At 36.5% G+C, this 26,023-nt stretch overlaps 3 protein-coding genes across 5 annotated transcripts in view; 1 reads left to right on the forward strand and 2 right to left on the reverse strand.

The window, feature by feature from the left end:
* sec23ip (SEC23 interacting protein) overlaps positions 1–394 on the reverse strand; it is a 20,586-nt gene extending 20,192 nt beyond the window's left edge. The window contains exon 1 of the mRNA XM_056470936.1: positions 204–394. Within this exon, the coding sequence (XP_056326911.1) occupies positions 204–336 (133 nt within the window). The 5' untranslated portion in view covers positions 337–394. The remainder of the gene's footprint in view (positions 1–203) is intronic.
* Positions 395–989: 595 nt separating this feature from the next.
* Positions 990–15,173, forward strand: mcmbp (minichromosome maintenance complex binding protein). 2 transcript variants are annotated; one of them, XM_056470345.1, is made up of 16 exons: positions 990–1,153; positions 1,307–1,392; positions 1,791–1,931; positions 2,094–2,135; positions 2,992–3,084; positions 4,009–4,138; positions 4,237–4,391; positions 4,617–4,714; positions 4,806–4,972; positions 7,809–7,932; positions 8,429–8,546; positions 8,660–8,825; positions 11,414–11,547; positions 12,093–12,257; positions 12,338–12,426; positions 14,741–15,173. In XM_056470345.1, the coding sequence occupies exons 1-16, from the start codon at positions 1,096–1,098 to the stop codon at positions 14,865–14,867; spliced, it is 1,893 nt and encodes a 630-aa protein (XP_056326320.1). In that variant the 5' UTR covers positions 990–1,095; the 3' UTR covers positions 14,868–15,173. The 2 variants fall into 2 exon arrangements, with proteins under 2 accessions (XP_056326320.1, XP_056326322.1); XM_056470347.1 differs by having other exon boundaries at positions 2,995–3,084.
* Positions 15,174–15,580: 407 nt separating this feature from the next.
* The window catches only part of inpp5f (inositol polyphosphate-5-phosphatase F), a 31,306-nt gene continuing 20,863 nt past the window's right edge, over positions 15,581–26,023 (reverse strand). For both annotated transcript variants that reach the window (XM_056470344.1, XM_056470343.1), the window contains exons 13-20: positions 25,207–25,335; positions 24,221–24,338; positions 23,907–24,105; positions 20,876–20,947; positions 20,718–20,791; positions 20,508–20,636; positions 20,223–20,310; positions 15,581–18,874 (exon numbers count right to left, since the gene is read on the reverse strand). In XM_056470344.1, the coding sequence (XP_056326319.1) occupies positions 17,761–18,874; positions 20,223–20,310; positions 20,508–20,636; positions 20,718–20,791; positions 20,876–20,947; positions 23,907–24,105; positions 24,221–24,338; positions 25,207–25,335 (1,923 nt within the window). In that variant the 3' untranslated portion in view covers positions 15,581–17,760. The remainder of the gene's footprint in view (positions 18,875–20,222; positions 20,311–20,507; positions 20,637–20,717; positions 20,792–20,875; positions 20,948–23,906; positions 24,106–24,220; positions 24,339–25,206; positions 25,336–26,023) is intronic.

Consider the following 26,023-nt stretch of genomic DNA (forward strand, 5'->3'; position numbering starts at 1 on the left):
CGTTACTGCTCACAGTGCTCAGGACAATAATCTCTATAGAAATTTGTCATAACAATAAGAATTACAGCTCTGTTTACTGGATGTCAAGACCAAAATAATCTCACTGAAAAAAATTAGACAGCAGAGACCTTTGAGCTGAAAACAAATGAAGGCTAACACCACTAGCCTCTAAAGCAGCTCATTTGGGGACTTTCTAAGCTCACCTCCGGATAAAACGGCCGGCCCGGTGGCCTGGCTGACCGGTATGAACGGCAGGCTGAAGTTGAATTCCGGAGCTCCTGAAAACAGAAGATTCGCGCTGCTACTGGGGATGTTATTGGCTTTCCTATCAGCCATTTTCAATCAAATATTACACGTAGCTTGTCCTCCAGTCGGAACAGGCAGAGCTCTTTTTTACAGCACTTCCTTGTTCGTCACAGTACAGTTAAAGGGGTATCTGGATTTTCGCAGATTTACACGTCATTGGTTGTATTAAAGATTCATACGTTAATCGACACTCACGCCTATCATATGGTATACAGATCTGCGTCACGTTGACGTACCAAGGCAAAAGTAATCAACAACAAACGGCGTCGATTTCTTTAGTTTTTCTTTTAAAAACATTTGTAACACAAACGTTAAAGTTAGAAGGCAAACTCACTTTCAAAGCGGTAATTTTAAAGTTCCAGCATAAAGGCTGAAGTATGTCACACCTTAAACTAAACACAAATATCTTTTTTTTAGTTGCTACATCCTACCTTAATATTCAATATTTTATTAACTTTAAGTAATAAATATATATATTTTTTTATTTATATTATACACATTTAATGCATTTATAAAAATAGATTTTAATTTTTTCAAGTAAATTATAGAATTCCAGGAAAGAGTGATAAAGTAAATCAGTTTCTGCAGTTGCTACAATGCAAATCGGTGAACTACTGCCAAGTCTACACAGGGCAGCGAATGCAGGCTCACTGGTCACGTGTTAGTTTTATGACGCAATTTTCCCGCCACGGTGAATTGTGCCGTGCTAAATTCTGGAACGTGTTTACTGTAGTACACGTCAAAGGAGTATTACTTTTTACTTTTAACCTGTTTCCGAATCCTGCAGCGATGCCTACGACTCATGACTGGATCAATAACCCACTGGGTGTTGTTGACGGGCTGTTTGGTAAGACAAAATGTGTGTTTTTGTACTAACTTATGCGGTTCACAGATGAGCCATGTGACTCGTGTCATGCTATGCTTTTAAACCGCTCTTTACATGTGCTGACAGTAATTATATCGTGAATAACCTTCGTGTTTTTGCTTTATGCTCCCACAGCCCAGAGTAACTCCAGTCCAGACTGGGAGAAGAAAGTTGTGGAGTATTTCAAAGAGAAACTGAAACTAAACGACGCTCATACATGGGTAGCTGTCATAAAAGACATGTTTTTGTATGTTTTGATGCATATGAATATCTTTATGCGATATTCTGGCAAGATTATATGGATGTGCTTAATTTTAGGATGTTCACATTTGTTGTTGGATATAAGCTTTTTGGAAATTATATTATTATCATGCAATAAACCGGTTTCTTTTGCTATGTAGACTTGCCTGATTATAATCTATCATTCTGTTCTGCACAGCTTTGTGTAAACATAGGTGTAATATTCTATGAGGCAGTAGAATATGGAGGCAGATGGTCACACTACCTCATGACATGTTATTGCTAGTTCACTACAATAGGGTTGTAAGGGTAGCAATGATAATTGTCCATTATGAATGGTGATGGTGAAGGATCACCTGTTTAACTGTGGTTTCTTTAGGTTCCTTCTCTGAATGATGTTCCTCTGCATTACCTAAAACCCAACAGCCTTGTGAAATTTCGCTGCATGGTCCAGGATATGTTTGATCCAGAGTTTTTCATGGGTGTTTATGAAATGAACGATCCCACATCAAACTCTAAAGTGAGTACTGTCAAAAAGAAACTAATTTTTGCTCTTATGTTGTTTTTTATTTTTAATATACAAAGGAATATATAGCCATAGCAGTCGATCCTATCATTTTACAATCTTTGGAGTTTTTAGATGAAGCTGGTTAAATAATTCCTAAATGTGTTCTTACTACAGCAGGTGAAATGTGGAAAATACAAAGATGTCACAGAGTGCGGGGTGAGTAAATCTTTCACTCCTCAACATGTAAACATACTGTAAACTAATGCACTTATATACAATGTCTAGTAAAATGGCATTATATTTATTTTATATTACACTTAGTTGTGGAAAAAAAAACAAGCATGTATTATATTTAAATGTATATTTACATTAAAATCTGGGTTTGATTTGTATGGTTATGCTCAAACAGACTCTATTTTCATTCAGTGCATTTGACTGAATAAATCTCAATAATAATCCCAATAAATAAAACACATCTCACACATTGCAAAAAAGAAAACGAATAAACATGAGAACAAAAATTATTTTTAGAACTCATTCAACATTTTCTTAAAACATTTGTCCAGTAAACATTATAAACGCTTCTGTTCCTTTTTATATTAATTATTTTAAACATAGGACGTGTTTTTCTGTGTTCTTCAAGACGCAGGCAACAAGATCTGAACTGATGTATTAGAACTAAATGTACTAACTAAATGTGTAGTAGAACTAAAATGTATTCCTTTAATGCTGTTTTTTCTGAAAGCTTTTACCAAATGTTAATGTCATCAGTGGGTAGTTTATAAACTGGCATCAGACACATGAAAATATTTTATTTTGCGCCTGTACAGATGCCTTTGCTGAAAATACAGGTCAAATTGACTGCTGAGACATCATCATAATAGAAACAATGTACATAAGGCAGGAGATATTACTCTGAGAAATGTGCACAATTTAAAAAATAATATATTAACGTGTATTTACAACTCTAATTTTCAAAATATTTCAAAAAACATATTTGCCTTAAATGGACCTTAAATTTTTATCAGCGACTCTATATCAATTATAATAACAACTGTTCTGTTTTTATCAGCAGGTGGACTTTAACTCAAGAAACACAGTGACTTCAGAGAGGCAGACGTTTTACTGTGTCCCGATCCCAGGAGAATCCAATTGGGTCAAGGAAATATCCTTTATATGGAGCTAGGATCATGTTTACAATTCAGTTGAGTTCACAAGCATTTCGATTAGAAAAAGCAAGTTCACGTACACACAAATATGCTGATCACTCACAAAAATAAGCTTATTAAAATAACTTGTTCTGGTATATATGCAAACCATAACCAGCCAGTGCAATCAACCTGCATTAATGAGGCTTTGGGTGCATCTGAAATTGCGCACTGCCCTATTCTATAGTATGTTAAAAATGATATGTTAGGTGAGCACTTAGTTCGAATTCAAAGTACTTGTAAACAGTACATGAGAATACCCAAATTGCCTACTACTGGTAAGATCTGAAGTGCACATCCCACTATCAATTTCAGATGCAGATGAAATCGATGCCAATTTCAGATGCAGCTTTTGTTAATAAATCTGTTTATTTTCTGGTAATGGCATCAACCCTAACAATTTAATCTGACGGAGTAGTTTTCATGTTGGTTGTCCTAATAAATCATTAAAAACTCAAGCAGTTTGTCTCAGCAAGAGAATTTATTACACATTTATTAAAATACAAGTCTTTGTTTTAAAAGGCTTTTTAGTTTGCATTAGTTCATTATTTGCATTATTGCATATTTTTTCCTCCCACTCTGCAACACATTTTTCCTCTCTTAAAGTGTTTAAACTGACAGTAAACATTTGATTTGTGATATGACACAAACATTTGTCACATCACATATGCATTTCAATAAACCAACAGAAAGTAGTTTAATACATATTCATGCAGAGTGAAATCAGCATCATGAGGCAAAAATCTGGCGTTGAGGATCAGTTTATGCTTGTATAAATGACTTGAGCAAAATTTCATTGGATTGAACATGATTAAGAACAAGTATGTGAATGTTCACAATTACCAATATGGAAGTTCATCACATCTTTAACGGCCTGGAACAGCTACGCAGGCAGCAGTCAGGCACGAGTGGTGCCCTCTACTTCCTACGTCCCCAACAGGCATAAGCGCAGCTATGAAGAAGACGATGAGATGGATACGCAATGCCAACAGACCAAAGACATCAACCAAGGTAAGAAGAAACTTAATCAGTCTGTGAGCATGTGGACTGTTTTGTTCTACCAATGAAATATCTCAATGTTTAAGACTAAAAGGTATGTCATTGAACAGGAGCTCAGAGCTCTGCGGAGTCTCATGGCAACACTGAGCCAAAGCGTCAAGAGACTGAAGCCCCCAGTCAGGACTCGTCTTCATTACACTGCACATCCAGCCTCGATCTCAACTTCCCTTTGCCTGGTGAAAAAGGCCCAGCCTGTCTTGTCAAGGTTTAACTGTTCTTTAATCCATTGTCTTCGCACACGTTCAATTAAATTCTTCTCGTCATAGGTTGTCATTTTTAATGTGCTTCTTTCAGACTATAATCAAGCTGTCTTGAGCAGCCACAAGTTAACATAGTAATTTGCTTGCAATAATATGATGGTTCGCGCCATTGGATTGTTCTCAACCTACACAGACATCCATATAAATCTATCGTCTTCTGTAATTGGCAGGTGTATGAGGACTGGGACAGTTTCAAGCTAAATGATATGTTGGAGGTATTTGGTATCCTCTCTGTGGACCCGGCCTTGAGCGTGATTGGAGATGAGAGGTAATCTGGAGCCTTTTTTGAGATGGTTGTAATTGCTATAGGAGGTTCTCTGCAGTTAAACTGTAACATATTGTTTGTGTTATATTTTCAGAGAGTCTTCATTGCTGGACCCCACAGAAGGCATGGAGACTATGGAGGAGCAGAGAGTTCACAGCCCACCAGCATCCCTCGTACCACGACTGCACATGCTGTTTGCCCAACCTCTAGCGCACAACAACCCACTGCTGCCCTCTAGTCCACTGGAGAATAATGCAGACTGTAAGATAATACTTGTGTTATTGTGGGATTTGGGACTTGCAGTGTAAATTACTGTTATTTTTGTGAAATTTATACACTGACCACAGTCACTTTAATAGGTATACCTTGCTTGTATGTTAGTTGACATTTTTATTTGAATTCTTTATTTAACAGGGACAATAAACAATCAAATAACTGCAACTATTAGCTACATAGCTAAATTTCATCTGCAGTTTCTGGGCAGGAAAATACAAATTACATAACAAAAACAATCAAAATAAGATGAAATTAATTTGTTTAAAATTCTAATTATAAACGCACACCTTATGGTAACACACCTCATGCATTTTTAACTAGCATTTCACATGCAGCTTGAACTCAGACTCTATAATAATTAGGAGATTGTTCCAATTATTAGCAACTCTTACAGAATATCCAGAACAATTAGTCATCCCAATCTTTACACAATCACCTCTTGTTGAAGCTCCAGTTTGTCAGAGAGAAACAATATCCTTCAATTTGAGTTTAGTATTAGGACTTATTAGGCACCATTCCATTGCAAGGTTTAGTGCACAATGGCTCACTTTCATTATTACCAGCATCATTGGTTTTGTGACAGGAGAAGCCAAACCTGCAATATTTAAATAGTCAGCAGCACCCACAAACCATTTTTCTACCGCTGCAATTAAAAGGCATTTGAAATGGCCACATTGTGGTCAGCTAAGAGATCTAGACATTTCTCTCGTCGGTAGAGTAGTGGCTAGAGGGAGATGTGTGTGACCATCTGGTATAGGCAACATTGCAAAGTTCCTAGTCCCCTAAATCACATTTCTTTCAAACTTCTGAAAATAATTATGAGCATGTCTACAAGCCTAATCAACAGTGTTGTGCAAGTTACTTCCAAACTGTAAAACATTACAGATTACTTGTTACTGTTATTTAAAAGTAATCCCTTACCTTGCAATATTACTGTCTCAGAATTGTAATATGTTACATGACTCTTATATTACGTTTGAGTTACTTTCACCAAAATAACTACAGAATTAGAACTTGACATTCGAAAATGACAAAATGTAAACTGCAGAGCATTTTACATCCAGTAGAAAGCGGTATGATGTTCCATAATGACTGGGACCTATCCAGACCACTAACAATGTAGTGAATAATGGGCAACGTGAAGGCTCAAGACAATGCAAGAAAGGATGACAGCCAGAATCACAAATGATTTAAGTCTGTTAAAAGTATGGTAGAGGTCAAGTGATTATCTGTGAATAGCTTTGGTATATTCATATTAGACACAACAGGACTATATGTAAACTCCAATGCCTTTTCTTATTGTTGCCATTATTTTATTCACTTTAAATTCCAGTGGTTCACAACACCAAACTGTCATGCACAAAAGTGAGCATGATGAACATAGCTTACTCAGTATAAAGTGCAAATTAAAGGACCAACCCCTTATTTTAGGCCATAGAAATGAACATATAGGCTAAGCATTGACTAACTGCTTAGAAAGAAAACATGTCAAACAGAGCTCTATATGTCTCTAAAAAGACGTAATTAATCCAGGTAGGCTACAACAACAAGACAGATAGCTATTGGCTATAGAACTAGACACACATTCCATTACAAAAATGAAATTAAAGTGCTTTGGCCACCTCTGCTTCCACTGACATGGGTGCATCAGCCATGGCATTGGACTGTTAATCAAATGAAAAGAATTCATTCTCATGGGAAGTGACTGCAGCAGGCTGAGCATAATCCCATCCCATCCCTGAACTAGATTATATAGAATTCTATCTAGTCATTATGTAAACATTAGTTTACCTTGTCATTGCTGCTGGTTACAGGGATCTTGCTAATTAGCTTCCTGAAAACAGGAGATTCCACCGCTGACAATGGTAACGTCCTCCATGACATACTCTGCCACAAGTCTTCTGACTTCTTGAGGTTTAAGTGGCATGATGGCAGACAGAGAGAAACTTAATTTTGGCTGCTTTGGCTTATCACTCTCGTCCTCCATTTTCTTTCTCTTTTCTGGAAGTGGAGTGGTTGCATGGCAACACTCGAGATGTTTAAAATTGCTAGTGCTATTTCTTGATGTCGATAATCATTTCGGGTTTATACAAAGGTAGCATTTGACAATAACCTTCTTGTCCTTATCTTGGACAAAATCAAGTAATGCGTGTACGTCCATCTCACGAATGTACTGTCTTCTGCCATTTTCATTTTCCTGATTAATCAGCTTACTGCGAACCGGGCTGAGCCAATAGCCTCGGACCTCGAGCTCAGAGGCTGAAATCATTCCGCGTTCAAAGTAAAAAGTTCCAATAGCCAGAGGGACATTAATGACAACACGCGTATATTCACTAACCACAAACAGGAAATAGAATTTACTGTGGTATTTTTTTATTTGTTAATGTCTTGCAGGTGAAAAGTTTGTTGTAACGCAAGCATTACTGAACATGTGCCAAGTAAAATATTACTGAAAATGTATTAGTAATGCCTTACACTACTACATTACAGGAATAAATAATGCATTACTGTAATACATCACTTTTGTCACACATTACTCCCAATACTGCCATCAAAGTGGCTGCCATGTGATTGACTGATTAGAGATTTGCATTGACAGGTATTTGAACAGTAATACATAATGAAGTGGCCAGTGAGTGTGGAATATTATAATACTTAGTGATATTTTGAAAGTGTGTGTATTTATAATGTTTTTGTATTCATTTTAATTTCCTTTTGTAAATGTATGACAAAATAATGACTAGAAGGTTGGAGGTAGTTTTCTTGAGTTATGACTTTATAGTCCAAATGATGGCTTTTTTTGTGTGTGTACGTTCTACAGATTTGAGTAGTGTTCTTGGCGAGCTGGCTTCAGTCCGAGCAGAGCTGCTCACCTTCTTCACGCATATCCTGATGGGAGATTCACTCGCTGCAGAGTACCTTATTCTCCATCTCATCTCCAATGTGTATGTTTCTCTTTGTTTATACTGAGTGGCTTTGTGGAGCGCCTGATGCATTCATACTTTTGACGCATTTCTTTAGCATGCAGTCAGTCAATATACAGTCAAGCCCAAAAACAATCATACCCCTGGCAAATTCTAACTTGTATTCTAATGCAAATAAAAAATAAAATCTATGCAAAGAAGAATATTTTTTTTCACAATGATGCCTACATCATCTTATTATCTTTTGGGAGAAGCCAGCAAAAATAACTTGCTGGTTGATCAAAAGTAACTTTAAGTCAGAATTTTCCAGGGATATGGATAATTTTGGACATGACTAGTAATTTATATAGCATATTTTATTTTGGGATGGTTCCTTAAAGTCCTACGGCACTTATTTGCTATACGTTTTAAGATGATTTTCAGCTTCAAGAAAAGTGAAGTGTTTTCTACACAAACCTAATAACCCACAGCCCTTCAGACCACACATCATAAAGTTTCACTATGTCTGTTTTTACAGATACAGCAGACGGGATGTTCTTCCTTTGGGCAAGTTCACATTGAATCTCAGTGGCTGTCCTCTCAGCTCTCCATTCACCGAGCATCTCTACAAAGTCATCCAACAGCTTGTGCCATCTGTAAGTCATCTACATTGTAGATCTTTCTTACATCAGCTCTATTATAGAAACAATTGATTATATACTGCAAGCAACACTACTACTTTTTAAACATGATTCCCCACTTTTTCTAGTCATACCGGCTATCAATGAGCCTGAATAATATGAACACCCAGCGCATGGTGCCTCGGAAAGACTACACCGCTAACCGTCTGGTGAGCGGGACTCTTCAGCTGGCCAAAAACACATCACTGTTTCTGGACGAGACACAGCTGGAACAGGGCCAACTGGACACCACAGGTGAGAGCACTGATTACAGCAGAGTACAGTCGGAGTCCAAATGTCTGAGGCCACATTACTTTAATCCGCTCAATCAGTCTTTAATCATATGTATGGCTCAGTCAGACTGAAGAGACTTCATATAAACACCTCAGTCAATCCAGCTGTGCTCAGTCTGAAAAAAATTGATTTAAAAGAGGTGATTTTAAAAATATATTGCATGCTCCCTGTTGTGATGCATATTTTTTATGGATCTTTCAGAAAAAGCATGTTTCTATTGGGGTATGAGACTATTTGCTTTATAAAAGCTGTTCTTGTATGTATATATATATATATATATATATATATATATATATATATATATATATATATATATATATATATATATATATATATATATATATATATATATATATATATATTAGGTATGAAACTGAAGCAAAAATATTTGTTAGCACATTGTAGCTCTAGTTGCATTTTCTGCTCAGTGTCTGTTTACACTCTTACTGTCAGAGGCTGTTTGCACTGACTCTGTCCACTAGTGTGCAGTGTAAACAGTTAAAATGAATGACAATATTTTCTTTTGTCAACAACAGTGTGTAAAAAGTCAGATGGGTTGTAGGGGAAACTTCTAAATTCTAAACCACATTTTGCAAAACAAAAAACTTCACCACCGCATTTATGTCTTAACAAAAATGAATAAAATATAGAGCTGGGTGATTTGTCCTAAAATCAAAATCTCAGTTTATTGAACATTTTAGCTTGATTACGATTAATGAATGACTATTTTATCTATTATTTATTTTAAGCCCCCATAGTTACCACAAGTTTTGTACAGTAAATCTGTTCACATATTAAAGTGAGAGATTTTTGAATGAATGGTGCATTACTTGATTAAAAAAAAAAATAGAAGGAAACACACACACACACACACACTACTATCTATGATTATTTATTGAACATCAATGTTGAACAACTAAAATTCAAACACACATTGCCTAAAACCAACAGTCACTGGTGAAAATAAACAACTTGCACTTTTATTTTCAAAATTATTGAAAATAAACAAATTATTTTCAACGTTTTTTATATTAAAAGTAGAAAATAAGCAGTATCTTCTAATCAAAATAACTCTTGTATATCCTATAAATAATATTTTAAACGGTGCATTTCTTGAATCATCTGTAAACAAATATTTTTATGTAAATAATAATTTTAATGTAATGGAAAATATGCCGTCTCAAGGCATCTCTGATGCAGCTTCCAATCATCGTCAATGTAGTGCAAAGTAAGTCTCAAGGAGTCCATCGTCCTACTTGAACATAAATCAGATGTGGCTGCAAAGTGGCCACAGAAGTATAAATCAACAGAGCGGGATCACATGACTTCACATGCAGTTGGGAGTAATTAATTAGTAATTTAAAAAATTGACCTGAAAAAAATCGATTGATTATAGGTTCTGAATGTCGATTTCGATTAATCTCCCAGCCCTAATAAAATATTTCAAAAAATGAAAATAGAGTTACAAGGTAAGTGTTTATGGTTGGGGGTAGGTCTATAATGGGCTTTATTCAATAAGGCAGCATCCAATTGATCATTCATCCATTCAATTATTCATTCATTTTCTTTTCGGCTTACTCCCTTTATTAATCAACGGAATGAATCGCCAACTTCGCCATCAAAGTTCGCCAACTTATCAAGCATATGTTTTATGCAGCGGATGCCCTTCCAGCTGCAACCCAACACTGGGAAACACCCACACTCTATTGCACACACACTCGCATACACTACAGCTAATTTAGCTTATTCAATTCACCTATAACGCTTGTCTTTGGACTGTGGGGTAAAACGGAGCACCCGGAGGAAACCCACACGAACACAGGAAGAACATGCAAACTCCACACAGAAATGCCAACTGACCCAGATTATATATAGTAAAATTATACATATGAAATTATATATAGTGTTAATATAGAAAATTGATGGTGGTAAAATGCTACAAAAAATACTGGTGTTTACATTCTTTAAATTTAATTTGAAATGATTCTGACTGCAAACATACCTACTGGAAATCTGGGATTCGAACTTATAAATCTGGTAAAATAGATTTAAAGACAAAAATGTACTTCAAAATTTATAAAATGCATTCGCCTAATCTAATCAGGCATGATCATTATGCTTTACATAAACCTGTAGATAAACCTGTTCGTGCAGCTGAAGAGTCTTGTCTAAACATTGTATTGAGTTAGTAGTCATTTATAAAGTCTTTTAACCTGTAGTTTTATACAGTGCTTTAAAAATAATATATAAACAGCTGCTGCTCAGAGGTGCCATGAATACATTTACAAAACTATGCTTAAATACTGGGTACTTAACTCTGATGTTGAGCATCAAACACTGAGTTTTGAGCAGCAACAGAAAGGTTTTAACTTACTTAAGAGCACCATCAATACTCTTGACATTCTGTGTTAATATAAGCACTCATTATCTGGCCTTTCTAATGTAAACATCCTTTTCTGCAGCAGCTGGCATTTCCTTTGTATTACGATTATGTGTTTTCTTGCGGATTGTTCAAAACCAGGTTTCGTGTGCTGTCTGTCCTGCTGTAGGTGTGCGTAACATCACTGCGCTGGGGAACCTGATCTCCTGGCAGAAGGTTGATTACGACTTCAACTACCACCAGATGGAATTCCCTTGCAATATTAACGTGCTTATCGCGTCTGAGGGCCGATCGCTCCTCCCGGTAAGAACATCAGGAGTCTCTTTCAGTCTTTTATTATTCAAATATTACCCACATGTGTTTGGGTGAATTGGAGAGAGACCGGCATCTTAATTTCCAACAGGTGAAAATGACTTGTGGCGGAATGCCTCTCCCATAGGAGTTGTTTCCATCCGGCCTAATATTTCCATTGCAGTCCAGAGGGCTGCCGTCAGCTGCCCGGCTGCACGCCAATCCTAGATTCGCTGTGATGCTAACAGTCTGTGGAATGTGCTGTGCTATTCCTGTACTTCAGCTCTCTAGTTGCCATGGTGGCAACTCCAGCACAAGGGCATCAGAGGGAGAGGGCAGGACAGGCCACTTATTTAATGGCACCCCTGCTTGATGCGCTGTATTTTTACAAAGTTGAAAAAGGCACCGATGGTTTATTAGGAGTAATTTCATGACTCATTAATGGCTTCTGACATTTCTGCACAAGAGAACTTGAAATATCAGAATCCGGTGATTTTGAAAATGAAAGGAGTCTTTAGAAAAAGCATTTAACTAAGATTTCTGTGGCTGTTTTGCAGTCTGACTGTCAAGTTCACCTGAGGGCCTCTCTGAATCCACCTAACCTGGAGGAGTATCTGAGTGCGGTGCAGGTGGCGCAGGTTCCATCGCAGCTCAACAAGTACCGCGTTTACCTGAGTGTGGCGCGGGCTCTGAACTACACCATTTCAGATGAGATTACAAAGGTCAGGGATTCTGTTCAAAATGTGTGTCTGGGTGTTTTTTGTTGATTTCTTGTCTCATATGTGGTGTGGTCGACCTACAGGCAGTGGAAGAGGACTTTGTAGATATGCGAAAAGATGATCCTCAGAGTATGTCAGCAGAAGACCTTCATAGACTGCTGGTTGTTGCGAGGTGAGGTTGTTATTCAGCAAATATAGTTTGAAATAGGAATTTTGAGAGGAAAAAAAAAATTAGTTTTATTAGTCATTCAGCGATGATCAAATGGGAGACCATTAAAGCAATTTAGTTTTATAGCCAATTTTTATAATATATTTTTTTTAAATAGTAAAATTCTGTCATTGTTTATTCCACACTTATCTTGTTTAAAACTTATTTAGATTTTTTTTTTCTTCTGTTAAACACAAACAAAGATACTTTGAAAAATGCTCTCAGTTGGTACCCATTTAGTACTTCTTTACTAGTTTTTGTCCTACTATGGAAGTTGATGGGTCCCAGCAACCTATGGCAAGCCATTTTGAGTTTTAGGGTGCTTTCACACTGGCACTTTTTGTCTGCACCTGTCTTCAATTGACGTCAGCGTATAGTACGTTAAGCTATTGTAAACAATGTCATCTGAATTCGGGTGCGCACCCACGAACTGTACCCGAGTCTGCTTGAAAGAGGTGATCTGGGGTACAGTTCAATCGAAGTCTGGTCTAGTTCACTTCTGATATGAATGTAACACCAAACAACGGAACTGCCAACTGTACAACAAACTTTAGTTTTCATAATGTTCATTCTTGTATGTATGTCTGTGCATCACCTAACATTACCTTGGTAACAAGTAGGACTGAGCCAGTGCAAACAATGATAATGTCTGCTTGTCTCCTCCAAATAACTTCTACAGACATCGCGATATGTTCTGAATGTTTTTAATATTTTTGTTTAGATAGACGCAAGTCGCTCTCTGTATGATACCAAAATCAAAAGATTGAGTAAAAGCAGAATGAACTCAATGTGCATACGTCTTTTCATTTAGTCGTCTTGGCTTTCATGGCCGTCACCTAGCAGCAACTGTACACCCAACCGCAGCTCAATGACGCAAGCGCACCGGGGTTCAGAAAGAAAAAAGACAATGTGAACACAAATCAACCGAGAAGGTGGCAAGGGGGGACAATCGAACTTTGGTTCAGACTAGGCAATTGAGCCAAGTGTGAAAACATCCTTACTCATTTCCAGAATATGAATTGTTGATATCAAAAATTAAGTTTGCGTCGATGTTAATTTCTGATACCGTCAATGTAATTTGTTACTGTTAAATTACTTGTAGATATCAGAAACTAATCTCCTAATCGCATTTTTAGATTTTAGAATTAACAAATGTAACGTATGATATCTAGACAGGATAAGTAGGATATGAAGTCAAGTAGGATATGATATCAAGTCTCTATCAAAAATTGAATTTTTGATTTAACAAATACTGATTGGTGATATAAAGAATTACATTTTAGCTAGTAACAATTCTTTATCAACTGTCATCATTTGCTGAAACACAGAAAATACATTCTTGATATCAAAAAATGCTGATAGTTGATAATTTAATGCTTAATATCAAGAACTCGTATCCTTAAGCAATAAAAGTAAAAATGGTTTATGTAATAGAAAACGCAATTTCTGATATCAACAATTTAATTCTTGATATCAACAGTTTATCTAGCAAAAGTAACATTTTATATGTATTATTTTATTGATAAATATTCATCAATAGTTGATAAACAATTAATTTGAATTCATATCCTGAGACAGAATAAAAGTCATTGCAGCCAGCCTTCTTCAAAATATTTGGAGTTCAAAGAAACTCAAAGGTTTAAAACCACGAGTGAGAGTAAATAATGAGGTCACTTTCAATTTTGGGTGAGCAATCCCTGAGGAAAGCACAGTGTCAATTTCACATCAATCAATTTACTTAGCAGGATGTGCAATAAGTTGTGATCGTTGATCTGAGATTCATACACGCAATGTCTCACAATTTTGGTGTGCGTATGATTCATGGGGTAATTGCAAAGTTGCTTGATACGTGAACCATTTAAAAAAACATGGAATTTTGGATCTGTGCATTCAGTTTTAGTGACATCAGCTTTTTATGCTTGCTGCATTGTCTTTAATGTTATTCAGCAAATAAACCTTTAATATAAACCAATTTCTAAAAGTATTTTAGCTCCACTAACTTCATTACAAATACTTTATATTTAGCGGTATTCAGAACACTTTATATAAAAACAGAACCGTGCTGCCATTCACTGTAATATCATTTATTATATCAAGTCTGAAGTCATTTGTTGTAATCAAAACTGAAGCCTCCAGGAACTGTGATTCAGGAAGTGTCCCTTGGGGGAATATATACAATGTACATGTTTTGCTTGATATTAATTTCAGGATTGCACTGTCACAGCATGTTTCACATGTTTTGCAGAACAAGTTCATTTCTCTTTACGTTTGGTTTCAGGTTGCTCTCATTGAGTCATGGACAGAACACACTTTCTAGAGACGGCTGGATGAAAGCCAAGCAGCTCGAGGCCTTGAGGATTAGTCGGACACAACAGCAGAAATGTGTGAACGGAAACGAGCCTTAAATATATTGCTATTGACAACTACCTAAACAGATACCGTACTTCTTCTTTTGGATTAAATAGTAATGTTTTCATATGGCAAAAAACTATTGTACAGTTCTTTTTTTTTTACTTCATTTTAAACGTTTGGGAAAACTTAGGACACTGGTGAAGTAGATTTGTCATTGTTATATTTAGTTTTTGATACTTTCGTTTGTATATTAACATTTATACGAATATGCAGACATCTGACAATGTATAACTGCCTTACAGCAAACATGTACACTTCTGGCACAAGGGTATTAGGAAAATAAAGTGTGGAGAACTTTGCCTTTATAGTCTTACTTAAATGAGAATGTCAATGGGACAATAATAGATATAAACATTTATCAGCCGAGCTATAATGATGTATGACCGTCAATGAAGAGCTTTACAAGAAGGATTGTCAGCATTGTTTAAAATAGCAAACTGCTAGAGCTAACATGTTAATGTTGAATGTCTTGGGCAATGCAACAGCAGAATTTTCCTCTCTGTTATAACCTGACTGGAGGATCCACAAACCTCTCACTCTGCATCTGAATGCTAAGAATGCAATCTAATGTAGCTCTGGGTACAAGAGGTCTTCCCTGGGAGGAGACGCGTTACTGTGAGTTGAGTAAAGGACAACAAAACAGTTGCAATTCTGCTAATTAATCTGTTATATAAGTTACAAACTAATCCAAACAAGTTTCTTTTTTTAAATATTTTACTTAAAAAGCCTCCCACGTACATCCCATAACATTTTAAAATACAGCAGTTTACACATTATTATTATTAACATAGGAAAATACTGGGCAATAAGCATGAGAACATTAATTCTGAATAAATATTCTGCAATAAAATGTTAGATACAATGATAAACAATTCACAAAACAGGATGGAGGACGTTCTCTTAAACAGGAAGAGGCTGGAAGTGATGTGCTTTAGAAACGAGATGTAAAACAAAACAGACATGTCAGTTCGGTTACAAACATTGAAAATAAACGGATTCAAAGCACTTCGTGACAGGTTGCAACATTAAGATGTTGGGGAATGACCACAGGAACAGTGCAAGTCTTTATATGCATAGAAAATGAAACATTTATACATAACCAAAAATAATCTAACCCCCGTTTCCAAAACAAGAGGAATGTTGGTCGGTGAAAACCTCCGTTTTAAGTTGAAAGCAGTCCAGTGCATGCAGTCTTAAATAGTTAAAAAACGAAATAATAAAAGTAACAAAAGTCAGCTTACCACCAAAACCGCCGCTGCACACGTATTCATCACATTGCATAACAGCCACCATATATTAAAGCGCAGACAGCTCCAATCTTGGAAGGTTATTAAAACCACGTACCAGCTTCAGGAATGTCTGAACGTGTACGCAATGCAACAGCATAAAGTTCTGTGCAAGGCAGTGGGTTACACAATGCTACAGTACATGTGAGATAAAGACGAGTAAGAAATGATGTGCGTGAGAAGCATAACGGCGTGTTTGGAAAAATTAACTCTGGCCAAAAGAATACAAGATTATCATTGATTTCCATGTGAGATCACAGTGTCGTATTCAGACCTTCTGATATTATGTAGCCCATAAGATACTGAACTAGTCTTCTGACGCACAAAGATCACTCCCACAAGATCTCCACTTAAATGACATTAAGTAATTCATAATTAAACTAGGATCTACTGGATTCCATCCAGTAAGGCTTAACGTTCTACATCTTGAATAAATGGGGTAAGGCCACCTCAAAAGATGATCTAATCCCTATCGCTTCTCCATTTTGAACCCAACGACCTTCAAGTCAGAGCGAATCTAAAGACATGGCATTGACGAAAACAAATGTAACCTGAATGAAAACCGATTCATAGGTAGACTTGTCGAAAACCTGCATTTAGCAATCTGGTAAGGCTTGCTCTTGCCTTTAAGAGTGCAAAAAGATGTTTGTCTAGGGTACCTTGCGTCGGACCTGTGTCAAATAATCATCATAAGATAACTGGTTTTAGGTTTTAACAGGTGCTTAAAACAGGTCCTGTCTGCATCAAAATAGTCCCCCAATGTACGAGCAGAGCATTTTAAGATAACAGCAGACCATTGTTACATTATCCGACAATATACAACAACAAAAAAACTTTTAAGACTTCGGACAAACAAACAATAAATGTCCATCTTAGTCGCCTGCTAATGCTAAGAAATGTTTCGTTTGACCGAATAGCATGATTACATCAACAGTGGCCAATTGAACCAGAGACATCTTCCATCAGCCATGATTATGAACTCAAACACGTGTAAATATAATCTTCTGTCTATAAACCTCTTAATTGCAGAGTTCTAAAGGAAACTGCTACAGTACTTACATATAATACTTACAGTTGAATAATATGTCTGACCGTTGATCCTACACAACTATTGTGGTCCTATTTTGGGATATAATTTATGACAAACACCACATCAAAGATATCCATATATATAACTGTACGGTCTGAGTATCTAACATGTAATATTAAGCTGCCCACAGACAGATATTCCAATCGGGAAAAGGATTTCGTTACAGCTACAACAGCCAGTGACCTGTACTCCACAAATGGGTTCAACATGACATATCTAGGTCTTGAGGCTTGACATGCAATAAAACTTGCCTGTCCTAATCTACCTCAAGAGTTACCTACTTAACATGCAAACCAGTGATATATATATGATGTTTAGGGTTTGACTTGGATTTTGGAGCACTGTTGGATTAATCTTAGACATACTAGTTACTCAACACTGGCTGTAAACTTTGGTTAGGTTAAATGGAGGTGGTGACACTAGGAGTGCGACTTGACATTAGTGAGCTTTTGCTACCGTTATTGTACTGGAAGTTACGATCTAAAGCTAAAAATGCATCTGCCAAGCGCGCTATATCTGAATGATCCTGGTCTGGCACTGTGTAAACATTGCTCGCAATTCGTTCTCTTGGGTTTCATTGACAGCGTCCGGCTCTGGGCTTTTCTGTACTTTCGCCACAGCAAAGTTGATGCCTTGGGTAAGTCCAGCCTGGGTTAAACTAGCCACCTGTACCATGGAGCTCCTGATTTTCGCAAAGGGAGACACAACACGGCTTCCATTGCTGTCCGCAGAAGAGGGTCCCGTCATGCCTTCCAGACTCTTTTGTGACCCACATGATGTTGCGGAGCCCACAGGCTGGACAGTCAGGAGATTCGCCCCATGGACAGTGGACTCCACCTCAAGCTGAGATGGGCGAGGAAGCTGATTTTGAGAATGTGAAGACCCTAGTTTTGCGTCAGAAGCTAAGGGAACTTGAGGTCCTTGTGGCTTGGGTGCTGGAGCCACTTCCTCAAACACCTCAATCGGTTTGGTCTTGGCATCCTGTACAAATTGATGGCAGTAAACATCGATAGGCGTCCCGAAGTCAATCAAAATGGCTTCCTCTGCCTCAGAGGCAGCCCCAGGAGACTGATCCGCACCAACAGACAAGCTATCCATAGTCTTTTCATCACAGCCTGTGACTCGGATGACAGAGGGCACAGCGATCTCCACGCTGCCAATCGACTGCGAGCGACTGCCAAGCCGAGGTGCTGATGCTACAATTCCACAGCTAGGAAGCACATAGTCTACATTTTCCCTAGAGCCTGAGCACGGCTGCTCGTCCGAGTTGTAGGAATCGGAATCAGAAGAAATCTCTTCTGAATGTGCACCATGGTCTTTCAGAGCTCCCGAACTTGTATTGCTATCATGGGTCTCTAGACTGCTGTCTGATTTCCAGAGGTTCATATGTAAATTGGGTTTAAGAAAGTTCACTTTCACCTCAGGCTTCGAGAAGGTCCCCAGTTTTCCCAAGGGTTTGAAGTTTCCAATGTTGACATTGGTCTTTGTCTGCTTCACTTTCTGGTTTAGCGTTGAGAACTTGTTCAAAAAGAAACTTTTGCCTTGAGCCAATCCAGACCCAAGGGCTTGGTCCACTGCTTTTCCTTGTATTCCCATTATATCTTCGTGTGGTTTGCTGTGTCTCCTAAAACAAAGCAATTAATGGAAGATTTATCAAGAACCTTGGAAAAAGATGCATCTAAACTTGAAGGGAAAAAAACTATTAACAATTTCAAGTTGAGGGAAAAATTATAAGCACTCCTGTGAAACTTTAATTCTTTTTCAAATATTTCCCAAGTCATGTTTAACAGAGCATATAAATGATTTACTAAACACAATTTATTGTAGAGAAAGTCTTATTTATTTTAGTTTGGCTGGAATAAAGGCAGAGTTTGGGAACACTTGGGAAATATCTGAAAAGAACTAAAATTTCACAAGACGTAGCTAATTAATAGGAGATATTCTCTGGGGCATTTTCCAGATCACCATTACTTTTTGATATATCTTTTTTATCTTTATTGATTTTAGTAGCTTTTAACATGTACAACAGAAATCCAGGTGGAAGCTGCACACTGGTGGTGGATGAGGAGATCCACCCCCCAATGTGTAAAGTGCTTTGAGTGTCTAGAAAAGCGCTATATAAATGTAAGGAATAATTATTATTATTATTATTTGAAGATATTTAAAAAAAAATAGGTTTTAGGTCAAACTTTTGTCTTAATTCTTGAAAACTGAGCATAGTTCTATTATTAAATAAATCCCTCACCTTACTCAACCCTTTTAAAGCCCATATTTTAAAGCCAGCATCATAAGGCCCAGGTGTAAAATTAGTGTTACCCCAGATTGTGATTATTGTGGAACCTCTCCAAGATGTTTCCACACTTCAAACCATACCACAATAGTATTTTTAACAAAGGGATTAGATGTATATATTTTTTCAGTTTAGATCAAGGTGCTGAGAACAAGTACAGATTCAGGAGTAACTGCTCGGATGTACTGATCTCGGTCCGTAACCAAGGAATGAGTTTTTCATTTGTGAACCAAAACACTGCTGCTCTTAGTTGAGCTGCCCAGTAGTACCATTTAAGATTAGGCATCTGCAACCCACCACGTTCATATGGTAGATATAAAAGAAAGAGCTTTAGTCTGGGACGTCAATTTGCCCAAATAAAATTTGAATAAAGTTTCTTCATATTAAGGAAAAAAATTTTGCGGTGGAGGCAGGGGAATTGATTGAAATAAATACAAGAACTTTGGGAGTACATTCATTTTTAATATATTGATGTGTCCAATCTGAGATATTGGTAAAAGTGACCAGAGTTCTTTTTTTCTTTTATCAATCATTAATCGTTCAGGCAGTGAAAATATGAACAAGCATGAGTTTTGTGCGCATGATTTCCCCCTTAAAAGTATAAACAGATTTTACCAAATCAGGTAAAACATTCTTTATTCAGAAAATCTTCCAGATAAACATACAAAAAATAGTTTTTTACCTCTCTAGTTTCTTCTCAACGACCTGGACATCAAGCCCCATAGCTTGCTTTGTAATACGAAGCATTTCAGCAATGCACTGGAGTGTGTCTGAAATGGAAACAATCCAACAAGTGGAGAGGAAAGGATCAATTATTTATCACAAACACAAAACTATTCAAGCAACACCGGCATCCACAGAGCCAAGTTATATCTTTTACCAACTTAACCCATGAAGTCAATCACAGAATTACGCAATACAAAACTTGAACTAGTGCCACACCAAATCATGGCTCCTCGGTACATACCTTTCCCATCGTCCTCTGGATTTCGTGTGACAGCTCTCAGTGTATGAAAGTAACCGCTCGTCTCCCCATTCTTATAGTGCAGTCGCATGCAGCAGTATTTAGGCTTTCCAAATAGAGTTGGCTCTGGACCTAAAAACACCAATATTGGCAAGCTGTCATGATTTCACAAAACATTTGAATTACGCCTTCATCAACAGTCTGTGATCTTACCAATTTCAATCTTTTCGAGTCCTTCTAAACTGAGTCTCTGGTACTGGTTGACTTTGTCCGCCTCCTCATCGTAACTAAACAGCAACAGTAAAAGTAAAGTGACATAACTGATGCAATGCTAAGAAAAAAGGACACAAACATGGAGCAAATCCACTTACTAGGCTACATAATATGCAGAGTTGGAGAGCAGCAGGAGAACGTCAACATCTTTGTGAGTAGCATCTATAAGACTAAAAGATGGAGAGAAAAAACAGCATGTTCATAGGTCAAAATCTTTAAAGGGAGGCTCATAAATGGCACCATTAAACCCTGGCCATATCGGAAAAAGAGAAACACTGGAAAAAGCCTCACGCAATGCATGGAAATTCACTAAAATGTAATTCACTGTCTGACCAAATCAAACGATGCTTAATTGACGGTTTCATCATATCGTAGGTGAAAATTAACCCAAATAAGCAACACGTATTATGCCCAGAGATTACTTTGCAAAGTGTGCATTTCCAAGATTTAAGACTTCAGCCCAATCAGTACCAGGTTTTAGGCATCTATCACCATGACCTACCACCAAAAATGCTCAAAAGTTTGTTTTAAGAAAATTTGACTCCCTCACCCAAACAATATCAATAAAATAGAGAAAAAAATACAATGTGTACCAGTACCTCTGAGCCATTGACAAAAATCTGTAGAAGAAAGAGTACACTAAAAATATCATATTTTTTTTAATGAAGCTTTATTATTGATCTTACTAATCTTAATATTTATTGTTGTAAGAATTTAAATACATATAGATGTATTATTATAATTATGTGTTAACTGAATATTCAATAAAAAATACAAATAATAAAATTGACGTCTGTTAAAAAAGATTTAAGGGGCTGTTCATATGGAACGCTTTCTGTATTCTAACTATACTACCTTTTCATTAGGGCTGCACGATATTGGTAAAAGTATGTCAAAAACATGATATTGGATATTTTATTTTTCTGCCATAAATTTTGCGATATGAATACAGTTTCGCAAGATAGTCTGAAAAAATATATAATATTTGGCACTAATAACACTATTGTTTTCTGGGGAGTCGAGCAGCATTCAGGTACAGAAATTGAATAAATCGCACTGCAAAAAATGCTTTTCATACTTTGCTTTGTCTTGTTCCAAGTTCAAATATTTAAAAATTCTTAGATCAAGTAAAACTATTGTTTTGTTTTCAACTTAAGAAGAAATAAGTCAAATTAAGAGTTTTTTCCTTAAAACAAGCAAAATGATCAGCCAATTGGATAAGTAAAATTACCTTGTTTTGGCTTTGAAATGTAGATTATTGGACTAGAAACAAGACAAAAAAATCTAAGCAATAAAAACCTATTTTTTCTGCATAAATTCTGTATAAATACAGTAATACAATACAATTCTACAGCTTCTGTTAAACTATAATTCACACTTGTTTATTAATATTTTAATTTATTACCATATTTTGCAATGTGACTATTGTGGATGCACACATTGCGATATCGATGCTGAAATGATATTTTGTGCAGTCCTACTTTTCATTGTTTTTTCAATTTAACATTTCACTAGAATAGATGGACATCTTTGACTGTAAAAATGCATCCAATATTGCATACTTCCTTAGTATATGTAAGGGATAAAGTACATCCAGGTGGTTGTTCTCGCTGAATAAAGCCTGACAGGCTTATCGGCAGCCCGACACGAAGTGGAGTAAAGCTGACAGAAATGAAAATGGCTAAATGGAGCATACACTAACCTTTGTATTATTATATGTATGTATTTTTTTATTTATTGCCATGTCAGCAACAAAGGCTATTTTCATGGCAAGAACATTTCAATATTAAATAAACTATTTGAGAACAACAAACAAATGAATACACAAGTTAAATAAGATGTTTAGTGTTAATATATGATAAGAATTCTAAAATCTTTTCTGGTGTCACTTTGCTAAAAATGTCCTTAAGAGAGTTCATTTCATAAAAAAGTCTTTTAGAATCATTAAAAGCAGGACAGTCCAGTAAAATGTGTTTTACAGTAAGGTGAGTTTTGCAGCACAAACATTGAGTGGGGTCCTTTGTATTTAAAAAGAGTCAAAAACAGAGGTGTGACAGACAAGGATATAAATATGGATGTGAACATATCCACTGACCGTCAGGATGATTCGAATTACCCAAATGTGTCTGTATAATTAGTTTTAGCACTTGTTATGTGAGAATACCTTGAAATGTCGCTACTGACCAATAACGATGAAGTATTCCAAACATCCGTGTACTAAAGTGTGCATAAACCATTATGTGAAAGAGTAGCATGTCTGAATCCATAATATTCATTCATTCCACTACTTTATTTACTACTTTTGTCTTTACTAGAGACGCACTGCTTGCAATTTTCTTGGCTAATTCAGATTTTTTGTTAAGTGTGACCTGATAATACCAATTTTTGTCCATTCTGATTTGATTTTTAATATCTGTAATTCACTACATATACAAACAAAAATATACATTTATTTCTAATTATATTAGAATATTTCTAATATTTTCATTTAAAATATATTAATAGCAAAATTATTTAAAATTAATTAAAATTATTTAAAAAAATTATTAATATAATTTAACAAATACAATACTAATCATTACAATAGCTATTACAGTACTAACACAACGTGTAATTCTCCACTGTCAATAACTGTGACTTTCTTTCTTCTTATTAGTGTATGATTATGAAGTATGTTTTAAATAATGTTTGCATGTATAGTTTTGTACTATTATTTTAAAGATACTAATTTTCAGATATTCATTTTATCATGTTCAGTAAAGGCACTTTCTCTTTCTGAAAAAAATGATGACTGATATATCTATGTCTGATTCCAGGCCTTGGCCAGTCAAAGCATGCATCTCTATTCTCACTTTACCATCCCACAAATCTGCAGGAGAGGATTTTGATAATGATAAATCACATGATCATGACAACATGGCGAATATTATTATGTCTGGATTATATTCATAGTGAGACATACTGTTTAACAGTCAACACTAGGGCTGAAATCCAAAATCAATCACAGTTTTATTCCACTCCACATCATCTTCCGTGTATTTTTAAACACAAAATTGTGTGAACAGCCCCTTTATACACATCACATCAAATTGGCCGTCTGAAGCACTGCTTAATGTGTAGTGCTCTCACCTGGGGTCACAGTCGATTAGAGCCCATCCGCCGTGAAACTTCTCATCATCAGGAAGCAGCAGCTGCATGTAGGTCTGCAGCAAGAGACTGACCTGCTCCTGAGCTCCTCTTTGGCTCTCCTTCTCCTTCTCCTCATGCTCCTTCTCTTTGCTGAAGATGGAGTACAGGTCTTCGGTTACTGGATGGCCCATCATAAGGTCTGGGAGGGCCAGAGAAAACAGCATATGACCGATGAGGCAACAAGCTTGGCTCTTAGCAATGTGAGGCTAACATGAAGTCAAAGAGTTCATAACATGGAGTCTAATTATGCTCACCGATGACGGCCTGTCGGTAGGCGTCCCTGAAGCGGTTCAGATAGTAACGGTTAGCTGAATTCACACCATCCTTCATCACCCCCGCTAACTTTCGCTCGCCTGTTCGTGTGAAATCTCCCTAAACAACAGATCACACACAGCAGAGTAAGCTGGCAGGGCTAAAAGAGACTTGGTGAAAATCCCAAATTAAAATGACATTAAGGTGACAGTGAGTATGTTTACATGGACACCAATAATCAGATTTTAATGCGATTAAGACAATACTCTGATTAAGAGTCTACCATGTAAAGAGCGATGTTTGATTAATTTAATTTAACTAATAATCGAACTAAACAGAAATCTAATCAAGACATGAGGAGTATGCCGATTGTAGTTGCATTATTGAAGTGCAGTACAGACATGTAAACACCATAATCAAACTATTATCATCGTGTAGGACTTTTCACCACATTTTGTGACAGGATATTTCATAGAAACACGTGGATTTTTCATCAAAAACACCGTTTTTGTTCTAAAATGTCATTTTAAAACAGACGTATTAGTGTAAACGGGGCCTAACTGTGTATTTTTCGTGAGCCGGTTGCTGCTGCGATGGGGGCGGTGCAGAGGATCAAGATGCCGGCTCAGTATCGTGATGTTTATCGGCCATCGGCGATGGCATCGCCTATCGACCCAACCCTACATAGATATATACATACATACATACTTAATAACTAATTAAATCAAATAAATTTCCGTTTATTTATTTTTTATATTTTAATTCATTATAATTTTAGTAATAGTAATAAACACATGAATTAAAATAAAGTAAATAAATCATTTATATAATATTTAGATGATTTTAATAAATGATATGATATGATGACTAGTCAAAAGATAACTGACTTGTCAATCTACACTCTAGTTACTACACGCTGACAGATGGCTGTGTAAATGGGCAATGGCGACATTGAAAAAAATCAATGGCAGGCATTCAGTGTGTTTACCTTCAGGGCAGCTGTGCCAGCATACTGACGACTAATGGTGTCTCCATTGTTGGCCCACATCACCTGATAGATCCTGTAGCACTTGAGGGGCAGTGGCTGCTCGGGTGGCATTACACCAAGCTTTTTCAGCTGGAACCACACAGATCAAAAGACTCTTTTCAATGCATACTGAGATCAGCTGAGTGAAGCAAAGACACTACGCTCTTCTGTTGGTACAGTATCACTGCAATCCTACAAACCACACTTAGCACATGATTGTTGGTTCATATTTTACCACCATGTCAGCATCGGGGCTAGTTGCATGGCAAAAAAAGGAGTAATATCATTATTCATAAAATTCAGCGTATTATAACAGACATTCCAACTCGATACAAGTATGGAGTCAATCTAGAGCCAAAAATATAGTTGCAACATAAAAGAAAGATCTACAAGCAAAAAATAAAGCATTGAGCAAAAAAGTGGTAAAATAATACAAATCTAAAAAAAAAAAAAACAATAAATAAATTAAATAATAATAATAAAATCGCAAAGGGGAATTGATATGAGAAATAAAAAGGATTTTTGCTAACAAAAATAAAAAAACTGCAAAAAAAAAAAAATCATGCAGTGCAGATTTAAATATTTATATATTTGCTAAAATTTTGTTCCAGTATTGCCTTTACAAAATCTTTCAAGCCAATTGCAAAGCTCATTTTGATTTGCCTTTCAGTCAACCATGAGTTTGCGATTCTGTTTTCTTTTTACACTTCACATTTCTGTGCGTTTCACTTTCTGGCCCTGATTTGACAAGGGGGCGGAGTCACGGAAACTGGGGCGT

This window comes from Danio aesculapii, chromosome 13 (genome assembly GCF_903798145.1).
Source record: "Danio aesculapii chromosome 13, fDanAes4.1, whole genome shotgun sequence".
Lineage (NCBI taxonomy): Eukaryota > Metazoa > Chordata > Actinopteri > Cypriniformes > Danionidae > Danio > Danio aesculapii.